General features: G+C 40.3%; 5 protein-coding genes and 1 non-coding gene across 7 annotated transcripts; 2 read left to right on the top strand and 4 right to left on the bottom strand.

The window, feature by feature from the left end:
* Window positions 1-72: 72 nt before the first annotated feature.
* Window positions 73-630, bottom strand: LOC108869700. The gene is made up of 3 exons (XM_018654454.1): window positions 588-630; window positions 237-484; window positions 73-159 (listed from the first exon to the last, which is right to left on the bottom strand). The coding sequence occupies exons 1-3, from the start codon at window positions 628-630 to the stop codon at window positions 73-75; spliced, it is 378 nt and encodes a 125-aa protein (XP_018509970.1).
* A 2,932-nt stretch (window positions 631-3,562) lies between these two features.
* LOC103842899 lies at window positions 3,563-5,929 on the top strand. Its single transcript, XM_033278552.1, has 2 exons — window positions 3,563-3,818; window positions 5,178-5,929. Exons 1-2 carry the CDS (start codon window positions 3,563-3,565, stop codon window positions 5,927-5,929), a joined length of 1,008 nt encoding a protein of 335 aa, XP_033134443.1.
* LOC103842896 (L-type lectin-domain containing receptor kinase S.1) lies at window positions 5,920-13,582 on the bottom strand. 2 transcript variants are annotated; one of them, XM_033279743.1, is made up of 2 exons: window positions 11,557-13,582; window positions 5,920-6,188 (listed from the first exon to the last, which is right to left on the bottom strand). In XM_033279743.1, the coding sequence occupies exons 1-2, from the start codon at window positions 13,115-13,117 to the stop codon at window positions 6,163-6,165; spliced, it is 1,587 nt and encodes a 528-aa protein (XP_033135634.1). In that variant the 5' UTR covers window positions 13,118-13,582; the 3' UTR covers window positions 5,920-6,162. The 2 variants fall into 2 exon arrangements, with proteins under 2 accessions (XP_033135634.1, XP_009117824.1); XM_009119576.3 differs by lacking the exon at window positions 5,920-6,188 and having other exon boundaries at window positions 10,948-13,574.
* On the top strand, window positions 6,292-8,921 carry LOC103842898 (serine-threonine kinase receptor-associated protein). Its single transcript, XM_009119578.3, has 7 exons — window positions 6,292-7,209; window positions 7,327-7,462; window positions 7,596-7,677; window positions 7,799-7,974; window positions 8,057-8,194; window positions 8,275-8,414; window positions 8,487-8,921. Exons 1-7 carry the CDS (start codon window positions 7,107-7,109, stop codon window positions 8,720-8,722), a joined length of 1,011 nt encoding a protein of 336 aa, XP_009117826.1. The 5' UTR covers window positions 6,292-7,106; the 3' UTR covers window positions 8,723-8,921.
* TRNAW-CCA lies at window positions 6,518-6,589 on the bottom strand. Its single transcript has one exon. It is a non-coding gene; the product is annotated as a tRNA-Trp (tRNA).
* LOC103842897 (ABC transporter G family member 40-like) lies at window positions 8,811-9,894 on the bottom strand. Its single transcript, XM_009119577.3, has 2 exons — window positions 9,688-9,894; window positions 8,811-9,442 (listed from the first exon to the last, which is right to left on the bottom strand). Exons 1-2 carry the CDS (start codon window positions 9,826-9,828, stop codon window positions 9,185-9,187), a joined length of 399 nt encoding a protein of 132 aa, XP_009117825.1. The 5' UTR covers window positions 9,829-9,894; the 3' UTR covers window positions 8,811-9,184.
* Window positions 13,583-14,652: the final 1,070 nt, after the last annotated feature.

Genomic DNA, 14,652 nt, shown 5'->3' with positions numbered 1-14,652 from the left:
TAATAGAATCATTCAGCCTATTCTCTATATTAAAAACCACCACTTTAAAAACCAGCTTCAATTCTTAAACTCTCACCTTGATTGTAGTATTGGCAGGAGAGAGTTCAGAAGCTTGAGTACTTCTGCTGAATTCAACTTAGCAACCGAGTTAGCAATCACCTGTACAGAAGAAGTAACCGAGAATGAAAAAAAATAAACAATTAAAAAGAAACAAACAGAACATACAACTACCGAACCTGTTCATCTCGGTTGTACAAGCAATCAAGTAGAAGAGACCGATCATCTGCATGCAACGCTTGTCTCAACAGAACGCTAACGGAGGCTGCGGTCGGAGGCTTATCATCTCCCGGAGCAGAATCACTGTTACTGCAAAGTTTCTCTCGGCCTAATAAGTTAAGACTACTCTCGAGTTTATCACCTAACGTCGGCTCGTTGTGAGAGTCGTCTACTAACACTCCATCTCTATCTTCATCAACACCTACATCTATAAATTGAAGCAGGTGCTCACCAATCTAGCCGCAATTAAAAGAAATGAGAAGTGAATTTGAGCGATAAGTTAATGGCATGGAGGATAGAATGAAGCAAACCTCCATCGGAGGTGAGCAGATGATTCGGTTTCTCTTTGGCCATGGTCGTCGGAAACGGGAGGAGGAAGAGAGCCGACGCGGGTTTTAGAGTTCGTTCATATTTAAAAGCTACGGGTCGGGTCATTTTAAATTTGGGCGGGTTGAACTGCCTTCTGATTATTGGGCCGAAATAACTCAATTGTTGGGCCGCGTTTGTGGTGCAATATGTTCGGATATATTTGTATAACCATGCTATTTCTTAATTTATTTCTCACATGTCTTCAATAATAACACGTCTCCCTAAATACTGGATTAAATTAAGGTTGTAAATGGTGATGAATGGGGTTTAATCTTTAAGCATCAGTTGTAAACTTGTAATGTCTTTGAGCTTTCAAATATGATGAAAGATGTGCCGACAAAAAATACGTCTCCCTAAGAAATTTTCTGAATAAGTATTTCTAATAATAGTTGGAAGCCTTTCCTGTCGTTTGATTTTGACACAGGCTAGCTAATTCTTCCTTGCGTTACCTGCATCATGCAGGCTGCGTGTAAGTGGCAATTTGGCAAGATTTGGGATCTCTTTGGTTTTATTGTATTTATGTTTCTACCAGCATGTATTGGCACGTATGTAAGATAATCTTAGCTGAAAATGTTAGATGATGATATGTATACATGCATACGTCAAATGAGGAAAGACAATATGTATATATTACACATAATGACATAAATGATGAGGGATCACAAATTTTATTACTTTCACACAACTTAATAAGAAACATAATATTTTCTTAAGAATATAAGTAGACTAAAGCAACATAGTTTTGGATATAAGTTCAAAAACATAGTCTTGGATATAAGACTAAAAAAATATTTTAGAATTTGAAAAAAAATCCACAAGTTTTTTTTTTTTTTTTTTTGAAAAAGGGCTTTCATATTAAAACATAAATATTACAAGGATAAGACCTCGGATCTTATAGTGGGAAAAGTTTGCACGAAACAAGCTTCGTGTAGTGTTTAGACCCTATCCAATGAACAAAGGTAGAGACTAGTGAAACCATAAAATGGGATAAGAATCAGTAGCTAATGAGATGAACCACGGCCACCACGGCCGCGCTTTCCCCTCCCTCGCACTGTCTTCCATTCCATGCTCTCGTACTTGATTGGAGGTTTTGATTCCCTCCCACCTCTTGTCAAGCTGATTGAGTTTGGAGGCTCAATCTCAGCTTCATCCACATTTCCTAACACTGAAAATCGAGAAGAGCTCTCAAAAGCACAATGTATAGGTGTTGTGGTCATCAGATCAACAACTAAAGATTCAATGACCTCGTTGTTGGTAATTTTTGATGGATAACAATCCATAATCGGAGTAGCAGTAGGAGTAGATTGTGAATCTACTAATGTGTCGGGAGGAGTAGCTGAAGTAAGCGGAGAAGCAGTCTTCTCTAGTTGTGAGGGAGAAGAAAAAGATAATGTGGTAGTCTTTAAGTTGGATGTGCATACCTCTGGAGACGCAGTAGGATTTAAAGTAGAGTATGAGCAGTATCTATTGGATCTTGGATAGTAGCAGTGGGATCAGCTCCAATAGAATCTTCTGAATGTTTACTTTTAAGAATATGATCAATATCCACTACCGGGACCTCATTGCTAACAACAATCGGATGCTGTGGCAAGTTTTGCTCATCTGCCGGCTTTGAAGGTAAGAGACACCTCTTCTCTTTGTGGCCTAGGTTACCACACCTTTCACACATAGAAGGAATCCATGTGTACTCGACCTCAACAAGAAAAATGTTTCCTTGTGTATCATCAAGTGCAATTATCTTTGGAAAATCTCTATCCAATTCCATCTCAACCAAAACCTTTGCTTCACCCATACTCGTGGGATCAAGTCGAGGTTTGTGAGTTAGAATGGGTTCTCCAAGGCCTGAAGCAATATGACTAATCCCTAGTCTAGAGTAGCAACAATCAGGAATCTGTTTCAAGTTGACCCATACCGGTAGTGTTGATATTTCTGGGATTTTGAAAGAACCTTCCGGAGTCCATGGAAGGACGAAGAGTCGTCAATATGCCAAACTCCACGCTGAATAACCCAATGACGAGTTGGTTCATGCGGGATATGAAACATGTAAGATGATTCTCCAATCTTCTTACAACTAATCTTACAGCTCCTTCCCCAAATTCTATTAACCACAGCATGAATTAGACCACCTGGCGGTAGAGAACACTTGTGGAATTTTCCTATGATGTACTCGTCCTTATTCTCTGGACCAAGCTTTAGGACCTTAGAAGGAATAGATATCTCAGGAGTACCATCAAGTCGATAAGTCGGAGATGCTGCTCGATAAAGATTCCGTGATTGGGGACTCAATCTCGCAGCCCACGGGAATCGAAGACTACCGTCAGGTTTTAGCTCAGGAAGCGGAAGTTTCTCAACCGGAGGCATTAAGGTACGAGTTGGCTGCTTGGTTTTTGGCTTCTTGTTCAGAATCGCATCATTTAAGGTTGGCCAAAGAGCAGCTAACTGATTACCTACTTTTGCCAGTTCATTATCTGTTGGAGTACTTGGGGTCGTAGGTATTGCTGGAGGTTTAAAGAGGAGGGGTTTTGCCCAAGCACCTAAGGTAGGGACAAATACCGTTTCTTGATGAGAAGATTCCGACTGCGTATTCTCCGTGATATCAGTATCTACAGATCGCGTCCTCACGCTTTGTAGTTGTGGTGACTGGGTAGAGTCGAGGCCCGTGTCAACAACTGGAGAGACCATAAATCCTTCTCCTTGTCCTTCGGAGTTTTCCAACGTACGGGAAGGGTCAACGCCTGAGAACACAGCCGACGGTGAAGAAGCGATATCTGAGCATATGGTCTGGACTTGAGACATTCCAGTAGTTGTGTTCAACAAAACCGACGACGCGGAAGGCATCGAAACCAGAGACAGAGAGCCTCCACAGACCGAATCCGTCAGAGCCGGTGAGGACACGGTCAGCAGAGAAGAAGAAGACATGGCCGATGGCGAAAGCAGAGACAGAGGTTTGACGACAGGCTCATTTACGTCCTCTGAAACAGAAATTTCATGTCCGACGACGTTTGATGACGAAGGCAGGGGAGCATCGATCCCTGACTCCATGGAGATAACAAGAGAGAGGTTGGTGGAGAGGAGAAGAGAGGACGCTGGAGCTTCTCTATCGACGACGATTCACCGCGGCCTCGCCGAATTTCAAGTCGGAGATTTGTTAGGTTTCGCCTTCTTTGTCGCAAGTTAGGGGCGCGTGGGGTTCACGTGTGTTCAAAATTCATAATCAAGTTGTTATAGTTACCTTTAAAAAAAAAAAAAAAAAAAAATCCACAAGTTATTATACGATTTGTTGTAATCTTTTTCAAAGATGTAAAAACGCATGTAAAGCTTACCTATAAAACTTGTGCTGTAAATTGGTTTGAATATGAAAATTGAATTTAACATCTATACGGATTCCCAACTGATGTAAAATTAATATGAGATAACCCACATAACTTTATATATTATCTTTGAATTTATTTATGTTTGGTAAGAATCTTTGAATTTATTTGATATATAGGGAAAAAATATGTCTGATTTTATTTTGGTGGTGGCTGAATGAAGAATCTTTGAATTTGTTTGAATCATTTTCTAACAGATTCAAATGAAAAAAAAAATATCATTTATTTAAAATAATAAACTTATGTTTTTCGAAGGATGTGTAATGAATGTTTGGCGGAAAAAAAAACTTTAGAAGCCGCAGAAAAGGAAAAGCAACGGCAAAGGAAGGGAAAAAGACAAATATGGTTAAATTGCAAAGGAAAGTAGAAGAGGGTGGACTTCCACGAGGTCAGGGCATTTTCGTCATTCCGAAAACACGTCACTCGGCGCCTATAAAAGCCCCTGACCTCCTCCACCAGCAAATGCAATCTCACATTCACATCTCACGCACGCACGCGCATCTTTTAATTGTTTCTCTCCATCTTCACCGTTTCATTACGAAACTCCTTTCTCTCTCTCAAAAAGAGCCTCTTTCGTTTCTCCGGCCAGGTAATATTTTATTCTTTTCTATCGGCGATTGATTCCTCCTCGATCCGATGTCGTTTTAGCTGTTTGTGGATACGATCAGAAAATTTCTGGGAATCAATTTTTTGGCGTTTTTCATTTCCTGTTTCATATACTCGTTGAATTGCAATCGAAATTGATCTGTTTCCTGCTTGATAATCTGCAGCTGAATCGAATCGAATGTTTATTCGTTGATTCAGGTGATTGAGAAGTCTGCAACTGTTTGTAATTGGGATAAGTGAATAGCTCCAAATTCAATTGAATCGAGTTGAAAAAACATCATCTTCTCTTGCTTGTCTGTTTATCATCTGTTGATTGTAATGTAACGTTCAGTAATCACTAGGACTAAGCTCGTGTTTTGTCTCCATTGAATATGTATTGGGGTGTTGTGTTGTATCTATTCGAATGTAAATGCTTTGGTTTGGTGTTTGAGGACTTTGTCTATGTTCGATCCGACCATAAACAGCTTCATGTTCTCTGTCTTTCTCTACTCTTCAGACATATTGAAATAGATGTGTAATGAGCTTAAGTTTTAACGCTTTTGTGTTTGTTTTCAGTGTGTGAGATGCTTAAAGAAAGACGGGTTCTGCCGGTTTCAAGCAACAGAGACAGGGTATCGCCTTACCCGCTACGCTCTTGTCGGAGCAAGAAACAGAAAGAAGCCGAGTCGTCATCACCTCTCGATTCAGAGAGTGTGAGTGAATGGGAGGATGTTAGGTGTGTGATCTGCATGGAGCCGCCGCACAATGCCGTCCTCTTGCAATGCTCTTCCTTCTCCAAAGGATGCCGTGCTTACATGTGCGACACTAGCGCGCGTCACTCCAACTGCTTCAAGCAGTTCCGCAGAAACAAGAACACAAGCCGATGCAGTGTCAAGACTCTTAGCTGTCCCTACTGCAGAGGAGAGGTTCACGGGACGGTGAAGTCTACCTCCGCGCGGAGATTCATGAATGCGAGACCGAGGTGCTGTTCTATGGACAAGTGCGGTTTCTCTGGGAGCTATTCTCAGCTCAAGACACACTTGAAAGCTGAGCATCCGGGTTTTACGCCTCCGAAAGTGGACCCTTTGGAGAAACGCAAGTGGGATGATTTGGAGAGAGCGGAGTTCATTGAGATGATCAACGCTCGTCAGAGATGGGAATCAGAGCAGAGATCTCTCTATCAGCTTCCGCATCACCATCCCTTGATCGATCTCAACTTTGATGCGTTCATGCACAATCTTTTTATTGGTGTAAGGGGTGGTCAAGCAAGTGATGCTAATACTTCAATGCCCCGGTTGGAGTTCAATGGTACCAGATGGACTCCGTGAAGATTATTCCAAGTGCCGAGTGTATGTTGAATTCAATCCAAGTTTTGATTTTTATACATACTGTACTCTCTCACTGTTTAGGTCTCTTTAGTGACATCAGCTCTGGTTCTAGGCATAATTCTTACATTGTTTGTATTTATGTTTCAGTTAGTCAAGTGTTGTTCCATAGCTGTGAGTTCATCTTCGCATATTCAAAAGATTCTGTTTAAATCAAAAATATTCATTCATAGCTTTCATACTTTGTTACATGGTTGCAAGACTTGCAATTTTGCATTCTTCTTGTAGAATACTCGAGTTCTTCGGAGCTCGTTTTTGTTTTTGCATTCAAGGTTCTCTCATACATCAAAAGTGTTTCCCCGGGGAGGAAGATGAAAATTTCCGGTGAACAACAAATAGTTCCGTCCGATGATCTGTAGAAAACATAATTAAATTGTTTTACAAAAAAGAGAGAAATTAAAACAAATTCGCGCAGTATGCATAAAAAAATGTCAATTTGGCAAGGTTGTAAGACTGATGGGTAATAATTAAGATTTTGAAGTTTTTGGACGGAAAAAGGTAAAAAAATTAAAGGACCAAGATTCGGGGGTTTGAACCCGACGAGAATCGAACACGCAACCTTCTGATCTGGAGTCAGACGCGCTACCATTGCGCCACGGATCCTTGGTGCTAAACAACTCATCTTTAACATTAATATACCAACGCTTATCTTAGTGTTGAATCTTATTACTTAAGAGGAATGAAGAGGCTCGTACATTTTAGTGGAAGTTTTCAGTATCTAGTGTAGTCTTGTAGAGGACTAGAATACAAAGAGATGTTGGTACATTTTCTGTACTACTACCAAAAAAAAAACAATTGTTAAATTCGGACTGAGAAGGAATTACTTTAACTTAACGGGCCACATATCAAAATGTATTAAATAAAAGCCCTTACTCGTAAATTACGAAACGTTTCATGTCTCTGAGCGTAACTACCATCGTCGTCTCCGCGCGTTCTTCTCTGCCCATAAAAAAAAAAAAATTATAAAAAGTTTGCTCCTTTTGATCATTTCCTTCTTCTCTCACTTTCTCTCTTTCCAATTATATAAAAAAGGTGTGATCCTCTTCAAGGGGGGGACTTTCGTGGCAGCTCTCACGTACATTCGCACCGATCAAACAGACTCCGATTTCGATCCTCAACGATGGGAGTTCCATTAGTTTGTCACGGTCATTCTCGTCCCGTCGTCGATGTCTCGTACAGCCCGATTACTCCAGACGGGTTCTTCCTCATCAGCGCCAGCAAAGGTACGATCTTTTTTCTTTTCTCTGTCCCAGATTTGATTCAAGATCATCTTGTCTTATTGCTGATTTGATTGAGAGAGATTAGGGTTATGAGTTTGGGTGATGTTTTGATGTGTTTAGATTCGGTCCCGATGTTGAGGAATGGGGAGACTGGGGACTGGATAGGGACTTTTGAAGGACATAAAGGAGCAGTTTGGAGTTGCAGCCTTGATAAACATGCGATGCGTGCTGCCTCTGCTTCTGCTGATTTCACTGCGTATGTTCTTTCTTTGTTCCTGCGTTTCAAGATTGTAGTTAACCAGTTTTATTCTTGTATCCATTGGTGATGGGAACAGGTAACGTCCCAGGGATTAAGACTTTTTTTGTTTTGTGATTATAACACGTTTCAGGAAGATATGGAATGCATTGACTGGGAATGAGTTGCACTCCTTTGAACACAAGCACATTGTTCGTGCATGTGCCTTCTCACAGGTAAGCTCTTGTTTCTTTTTCCCAGGAAAGAGTGACTCGATCACCTTGCCATTGTGTTCTCAATGATGAGATTCTCTAAAATTATTTTTGGGATTTGAGTGCATAGTACTTTGCTTTTTAGGACACTCACCGTTTGCTGACTGGTGGAATGGAGAAAAAACTTCGGATATTCGATATGAATCGGCCAGACGCGCCTCCAAAAGAAGTAGGAACTCCTCCTGGTTCTATCAGAACCGTTGAGTGGCTTCATAGTGATAATACTATCTTAAGCTCTTGCACTGACACCGGTGACATTAGGTATGTCACCACATCGTTCCTGGGTTTAGAACTCAGTCATTTAGTATACTCCTGGTCTTATCATCCTATATGTCCTCTGTAGGTTATGGGACATAAGAAATGACAAGATTGTTCAAACATTAGAAACCAAGTTCCCGGTTACTAGTGCTGAAGTAAGTCAGGATGGGAGATACATATCTACTGCTGATGGGTCTAGTGTTAAGTTTTGGGACGCCAATAAGTAAGTTTCACAAGGCATACAGTTTTTTGGTTTTCTCTTTGTCTTCTTTAAGCTTGGAGGTTTTGTCATGCTCTTCCCAGTTTTGGATTGGTGAAGAGCTATGAGATGCCTTGCAACGTTGAATCAGCATCCTTGGAACCTAAAAACGGGAACACTTTCATTGCTGGGGGAGAAGATATGTGGGTCCATAGGTTTGACTTCCATACCGGAGAAGAGATTGGTAAGTTTCTTTCATTTTAGGAATCTGTGTGTAAGTAAGTAACCTTTTTTAAGACAAATCCGGTGAATCCAGGGTGTAACAAGGGTCACCACGGACCAGTTCACTGCGTGAGGTATGCGCCAGGAGGTGATTCATACACGTCAGGCTCAGAAGACGGGACGGTGAGAATATGGGAGGTGAATACAGTGAACCATGAGGAGAAGGAGAGCAACAATCTGAGCGGTCACGTGAAGCTTGTGGCAGAGGAAGTTGTGCGTAAAGCTGAAAGTCTGCGTATCACTGAGAAAGCCACAGAAGCTGCTAAATGAAACATTGGTTTAGCTTATGATAATACCACATATAGATTCATAGTTTGTTTTTTTGCATCACTATAAGATGTGACAGAGAGTTTTTTTCTTTTAATTGTCTCTCTGACAAAATAAAACGAACATATTATTTGACAATTAGTCTTCTCTCTATTTGACTCAAAGTGTTTTCCAGAAAAAAATGAGTATGTGATCTTCCACTTATTATTTGCCATTTTGAACATGTATGATGATCACCATTAACTGAAAACAGAATTGATTTAAAGTTTGTAACACATTGATGTACGTGCACTCGGAATTGTTCGGTACGTAACATTAGCTAGAGATTCAATCTAATCCATTGATGTTGTTATGTGTTGTTGATCACCCTTTTATTAATATCATTACAAAAAATGACTTTTCATTGTGTTACAGGAAATTGAATGCTAAGCATATGCATTTCAAAAATAAAGAAGTAAAAACTGTTCATCGCTTTTGGAAATGGAAAGTCTTGATTCCAACAGCAAATATGATAGCAAAGGCCAATGGGAAGATGACATTCATGGCGGCCACCACTCCCAAGAAACCTTCTCTGTGTCCATAGAAGTCTCTAATAAACTGCTTCACACTTGTACTATCTGCCATCGGTTCTGTAATATCACTGAACTGTGATGTGATTAGACCATATAGTGTCCATGAAACAGGACAGAGCCAGTAGTACCATTCCCACCATACCGGCATACTCTGTTTATAAATCCAAAACAAAAGTTCAGCGTCAAAACTTAATAATAAAATAGGTTTAAGGACTTATTTTGTAATATTTAATAGTTATAACAGTTATATAACGGTCTTCCACCATACAAGCATTCTCTGTTTTTAATCCAAACAAAATTGAGGGTCTAATTTAACAATAAAATAAGTTTTAAGGCCTAATTTTGAAATATTTAATAGTTATAAATAACGGCATTTTCAAATTTTGGTGTGCTTACAGGACGAGGGATGAGGAAGCCGGAGAAGAGATTCCAGATGCCGTAGAAAGCGGAGGAGACAACGGAGGCGATGTGGTGGTTAGGCGTCTTGGCCACAGCCATCATACCGTAGAAGGTGAAAGTCAAAAACGATCCGTACATTTGGGAAATACAGATCTTTTGATCCTGGAGCTGGTTGGCTTAGCTCCCTGATGAGCTCTTTGTTTCTCCTACACAAGCAGAAAGTTATATGATGAGATGTTTGGATATATATATATATATACGTATTTATAAAGGTCTGAGTTTTTGTAGAGTTGGGCGAAGTCAATTCCTAAAGCAGCTTCTTGAGAAGTGTTTGAGACTTCAAGCATCCATGTTGCTGGGTTGTATCCTTCTGTGATCTTGCTGATTCCTTGAATACTCTGTTGTAGAGTTAACATATACAGTTCGTGTTTTTGTTTGTGTTCCAGACAATTGTAGATATAATATGATTAAGTCTTGTCTTATGTGTTACATCAAAGTAGTTTATCAAAGGCTTGATTCATGGCCAACATAAAACTATACTGTTATTGGTTTAAATAAAAAAAAAAAGATAAAGTGATATTTAATTCTAATACGATAGAGTTATGACTTTCTTTTTAATTAACTAGGAGAGCACTGACCACTGAATAAAGAGATATTTTGATTGGTGTAGACTATATTGCAAGGTTCTGAGTCAATGTACCAAATCCAACATATCAAGCTTCAAAAAATCATGTTTACACGAGAGCAAATACGAACTACCTCATGGAAACGTGTTTAGTCGCGATGCGGTTATCACCAATAAGCTTTGCTGCATTAGCACCAAGAGCACATACACAAGCACCAAATGCATTGGACTGGTGCATTGACTAGTTCTAAGCATAACACCTTCTAGTCGACCCTAAAAAAAAAAACTGTAACCGACAACCGTTAATTGTTGAAAATAATAGTCTTAGTCGAAGATTCTAATTGAATCCAGGACGATTAATATAAAAAGTTGGTCTTCGTTAACTGGCTCAAAACTCCCAATGCCACGACCACATTCTTGGAAGTTTACATAGTCGGTTTTCTTCCACTTTTATCTAGACCGTCCTATTCTCTTCAACATTCATTTTTTCTTGTTTAATTATTTCCTCAAATACAAGGCCTAGTGTTGTTTGATTCAACCAAAAAGAATGTTCCAAAGGGGGAGATAGCTTAGGTGCACGGCCAGTCATGGGGATCGTAAACATTTTAATAAAAAAATTTACAATTCAGAAGTTATTGGATCTATGTATATTATTTTTAGGATCTAGAGACTAAAACGAATGTTTCATAAGACAACATTGGACAGTTCTACTATCTAAATGGTCTTGAATAATATCAACATGTAAATTTGGAGTTTAAATAATCAGTCTTCATTTTTACACATCTTCCGCACAACACAACACAACACAAAAACAACAAAAGCTACTCAAGCCTGTGCAGAGGGAGAAGCAGTATCAGCAGCAGCTACCGGCGTGAGTCCAGTCAACAAATCCTCCTGTGGCGAGCCAATCAAGAGCGATACAATCTCTCTCATAGTAGGTCGCTTAGCTGGATCAGGATGACAACAAGCCAGTCCTAACTTAAGCAACAACTCAATCTCATCCCCCGTTTCACACTCTGCCCTCACTCTTTCATCAGCCGCACTAACCACCACTCCTCCACCATACAAGTCCCTAACCCAATCCACAAGCACCATATCTTCCTCCTCAGCATACTCAATCGGTCTCCTCCCACACACCACCTCCAACACCACAACACCAAAGCTATACACGTCGCTCGCCTCCGTCGGAGACGAAGCAGACGCTAGCTCTGGCGCTAAGTACCCAAGCGTCCCCACCACACGCGTCGTGTTGGGAGCTCCACCGTGCTCGTACAGCTTAGCCAAACCAAAGTCCCCAAGCCTCCCACGCATGTCGGAATCCAAAAGAATGTTACTCGATTTAATATCTCTGTGGATAACAACTTGCTCCCACCCGTGGTGGAGATAGTTAAGCCCCTCAGCCACGTCGTTGATCACTTGCCGCCTTAGCCGCCACGGCATTGCCTCTTTAGGGTTGTCGAATATCCACTGGTTCAAGCTCCCGTTAGGCATGTAGTCATACACAAGCATGAGCTCGTTCTTCCGGCGACACCAGCCTCTCATTTGAACGAGATTCTTATGCTGGAGACGTCCCATGCTCTCGATCTCCGCCATGAACTCTCTCAGCCCTTGCTTCGAATCATGGTTCACGCACTTCACAGCGACCTCGTTGCTGTTTGAAAGAACTCCTCTGTAGACTTTACCGAACCCGCCGGATCCGAGGAGACGGTCGTTGGAGAAAGAGTCCGTCGCGGCGGAGAGATCTTCGTAGCTGAAACGGTGAGGCCAAAACTCAAGCTCCCACTCTTCAGCCTCTTCTTCTTCCTCCTCTCTTATCAGCTTCCACCAGATAAAGTAACCAACAGCACCAAGTAAACATATAAAGACAACACAACCGACGACGATCCCGGCTATTGCTCCGGTTGAGAGAGAGGACGACGGAGAATCAAGAAAGAACACCGGTAGCCCCGTCGTGTTGATCTCTCGGGGAGCTCCGGTGTCGCTCAAGCTCCAAGCGAGGATCCTCCGAACTTCAACCCAAGTAGTCTTGGAAGCAGAGAAGCCAACAAACATATCCGCCGAAACATAGTTGGCGATGACGGGATCACGGAAAGTGAGAGTAGGTCGGCGAGGTCTACGCAAACCAGCTGGAACGATGGTAACGTTGATCTCGAAGTTCGGACCATCGAAGTCAATCCACGCATGTATGTTCTGTCCGTTACGCATGTCAACGGAGACAAAGCTTCCGTTAACTGAATCATAGTACCCTGCGGTTTGCTCTTTAACGGACAAGATGCTGTTAAGGTCGATTCCTATATGGTTCCCGTCGATGTCGTTGACTTCGTCGTTCAGACCGGTGTCGAACTCGACGGCGATAAGAGGAGCGGGCACTCGGGAGGGCATATCGGGGAAGAGACCGAAGTTTTGGCTGGCGATGGCCCCCGGAGGAGAGGTGGAGTTCAAGAGGACGAAGCAGAGGCCGAAGCCAGGGCTTGTGGAGATGTCGGGGAGAATAGAGAAGACGAAGGAGGTTGAGAAAGAGGAGAGCCGGGTGGGGTTTCGGGTCGGATCGGGTATGATCGAGAGCTTCTGCGGGTGGAAAACGCGGCCTAAGGAGAATTGGTTGGACTCGTTGATGAGGCGGATGAAGGTGGATTCGACGCGGGAGTCTTGGATGAGGATGAGGTCGGTCATGTTTGCTGCGGAGGTGAAGTTGTTGTAGAGGAAATCTATGGAGGATGAGGAAGGGAGGAGAGTGGTAAGGATGAGGATGAAGAGGAGTAGAGGTGGTGACCACTGTGGCCGCCGCCATTGCAGCCGCATCTGTAGAGTTTTCCGAGGTGTGGATATTTTTGGAAAGGGAAAGCGTAGAGAAGACCGTCGATGTTCTTCTTATCTGTTTACCAAATTGAACAATAATAAGTGAAGGTGGTCAAGAAAAAAGAATAATGCGAAGGTGGTCAACGTCGGCGGCTTAAGAAAAGTCAAAGTGTACATTTTGTAGAAATTGGGAAACGTCAAACCCGTTCCCGACCAATTAGATCCCACGCTGTTCGGAAATGAAAAAACAAATTTGAATTAAATTGAGTGGGTCGGGTCTTTGGGCCATAGTAGCCCGCTAGCGTAAAATTGACCCGCGAATACGTGTGATATTTAATGCGAGATTTTAAGGTTTTAAAATTTGACTAGACTTCGACCCGCGCGGATGTATATTTTGAAAAATATATTGATATTTGTTTTTCATGTAATTATTAGGATTTGGAAAAATGAATCTGAGGAACAGAACCAATACCGATCCAAAAATATAGTACCAAACCCGAACATAAATTGATAAAATATTCGAATTATTCAAAATTTTGTTATTTAGAGAATCGAATCTGATCCGAACTGAAGTATTCGGGTACCCGAATTTATCTAAAAATATATTAATTATTTTTAGATTTAACGTATATAAAACATCAAGAATGATATTTTTAAATTGGTAAAATACTTGAAAATATATGTAGATAGTCAAAAGTAAATATCTGAAATAGTTAAAGTATACTCAAATCACCAAAAATACTTAAAATAGTTATTGATTCCATATCCAAAATTTTAAATCAAACCAATTGATATGTTAAGCTTAGGTATTCTGACATATGTTATTCAAATTTATATGTAATATATTATTTTATTTATAAATTTTGAGAAATTTAAAATATGTAATGATTTAAAACTTTTAAAATAATTCAAATGGGTTATCCAAACCCACCAAACCCGCAAAGATCCGAATCGAACTCAAACCAAAATTTTGAAACATCCTAATAGAGCTGAAATCTTTGACCCCGAAAACCCGAAACGCAAACCGATCAGAACCAAGCCCGTATGGGTACCCGAAAACCCATCCCTAGTCATTATATTATATACGTATATTGTCATCATATAATTAATCGTATTTTATACGTACCATCATATAAGTAATCATATAATTAATAGTATTTTATACATACCATCATATAAATAATTACATATATTATATTTTTAAAACTTAATATGAAATATAAAAACCATAATTTGAGTTGGTATTTCAAATTGGACTTTGTATTGTATTTTTCTTATATATATTGACAACATTTTTTTATAATGGTTATTGAAAAATAATTTAGTAAAATCCATTTTTGAATATATATGTATATTTTTGAATCAATTTTTGATATAAATCAACTTTGAATTATTATTTTGATTTGAAATATGTATATAAAGTTTAAATTTTTGATTTTGACCCGCGCGCCTGCGCGGGTGTATATTTTGAAAAATATGTTGATATTTGTTTTTCATATAATTATTAGGATTTGGAAAAATGAATCCGAGGAACATAA

This window comes from Brassica rapa, chromosome A09, assembly GCF_000309985.2.
Source record: "Brassica rapa cultivar Chiifu-401-42 chromosome A09, CAAS_Brap_v3.01, whole genome shotgun sequence".
Taxonomy (NCBI): domain Eukaryota; kingdom Viridiplantae; phylum Streptophyta; class Magnoliopsida; order Brassicales; family Brassicaceae; genus Brassica; species Brassica rapa.
Note: the sequence above shows the minus strand (reverse complement) of the source record. Positions and strands in the feature narration are given on the sequence as shown.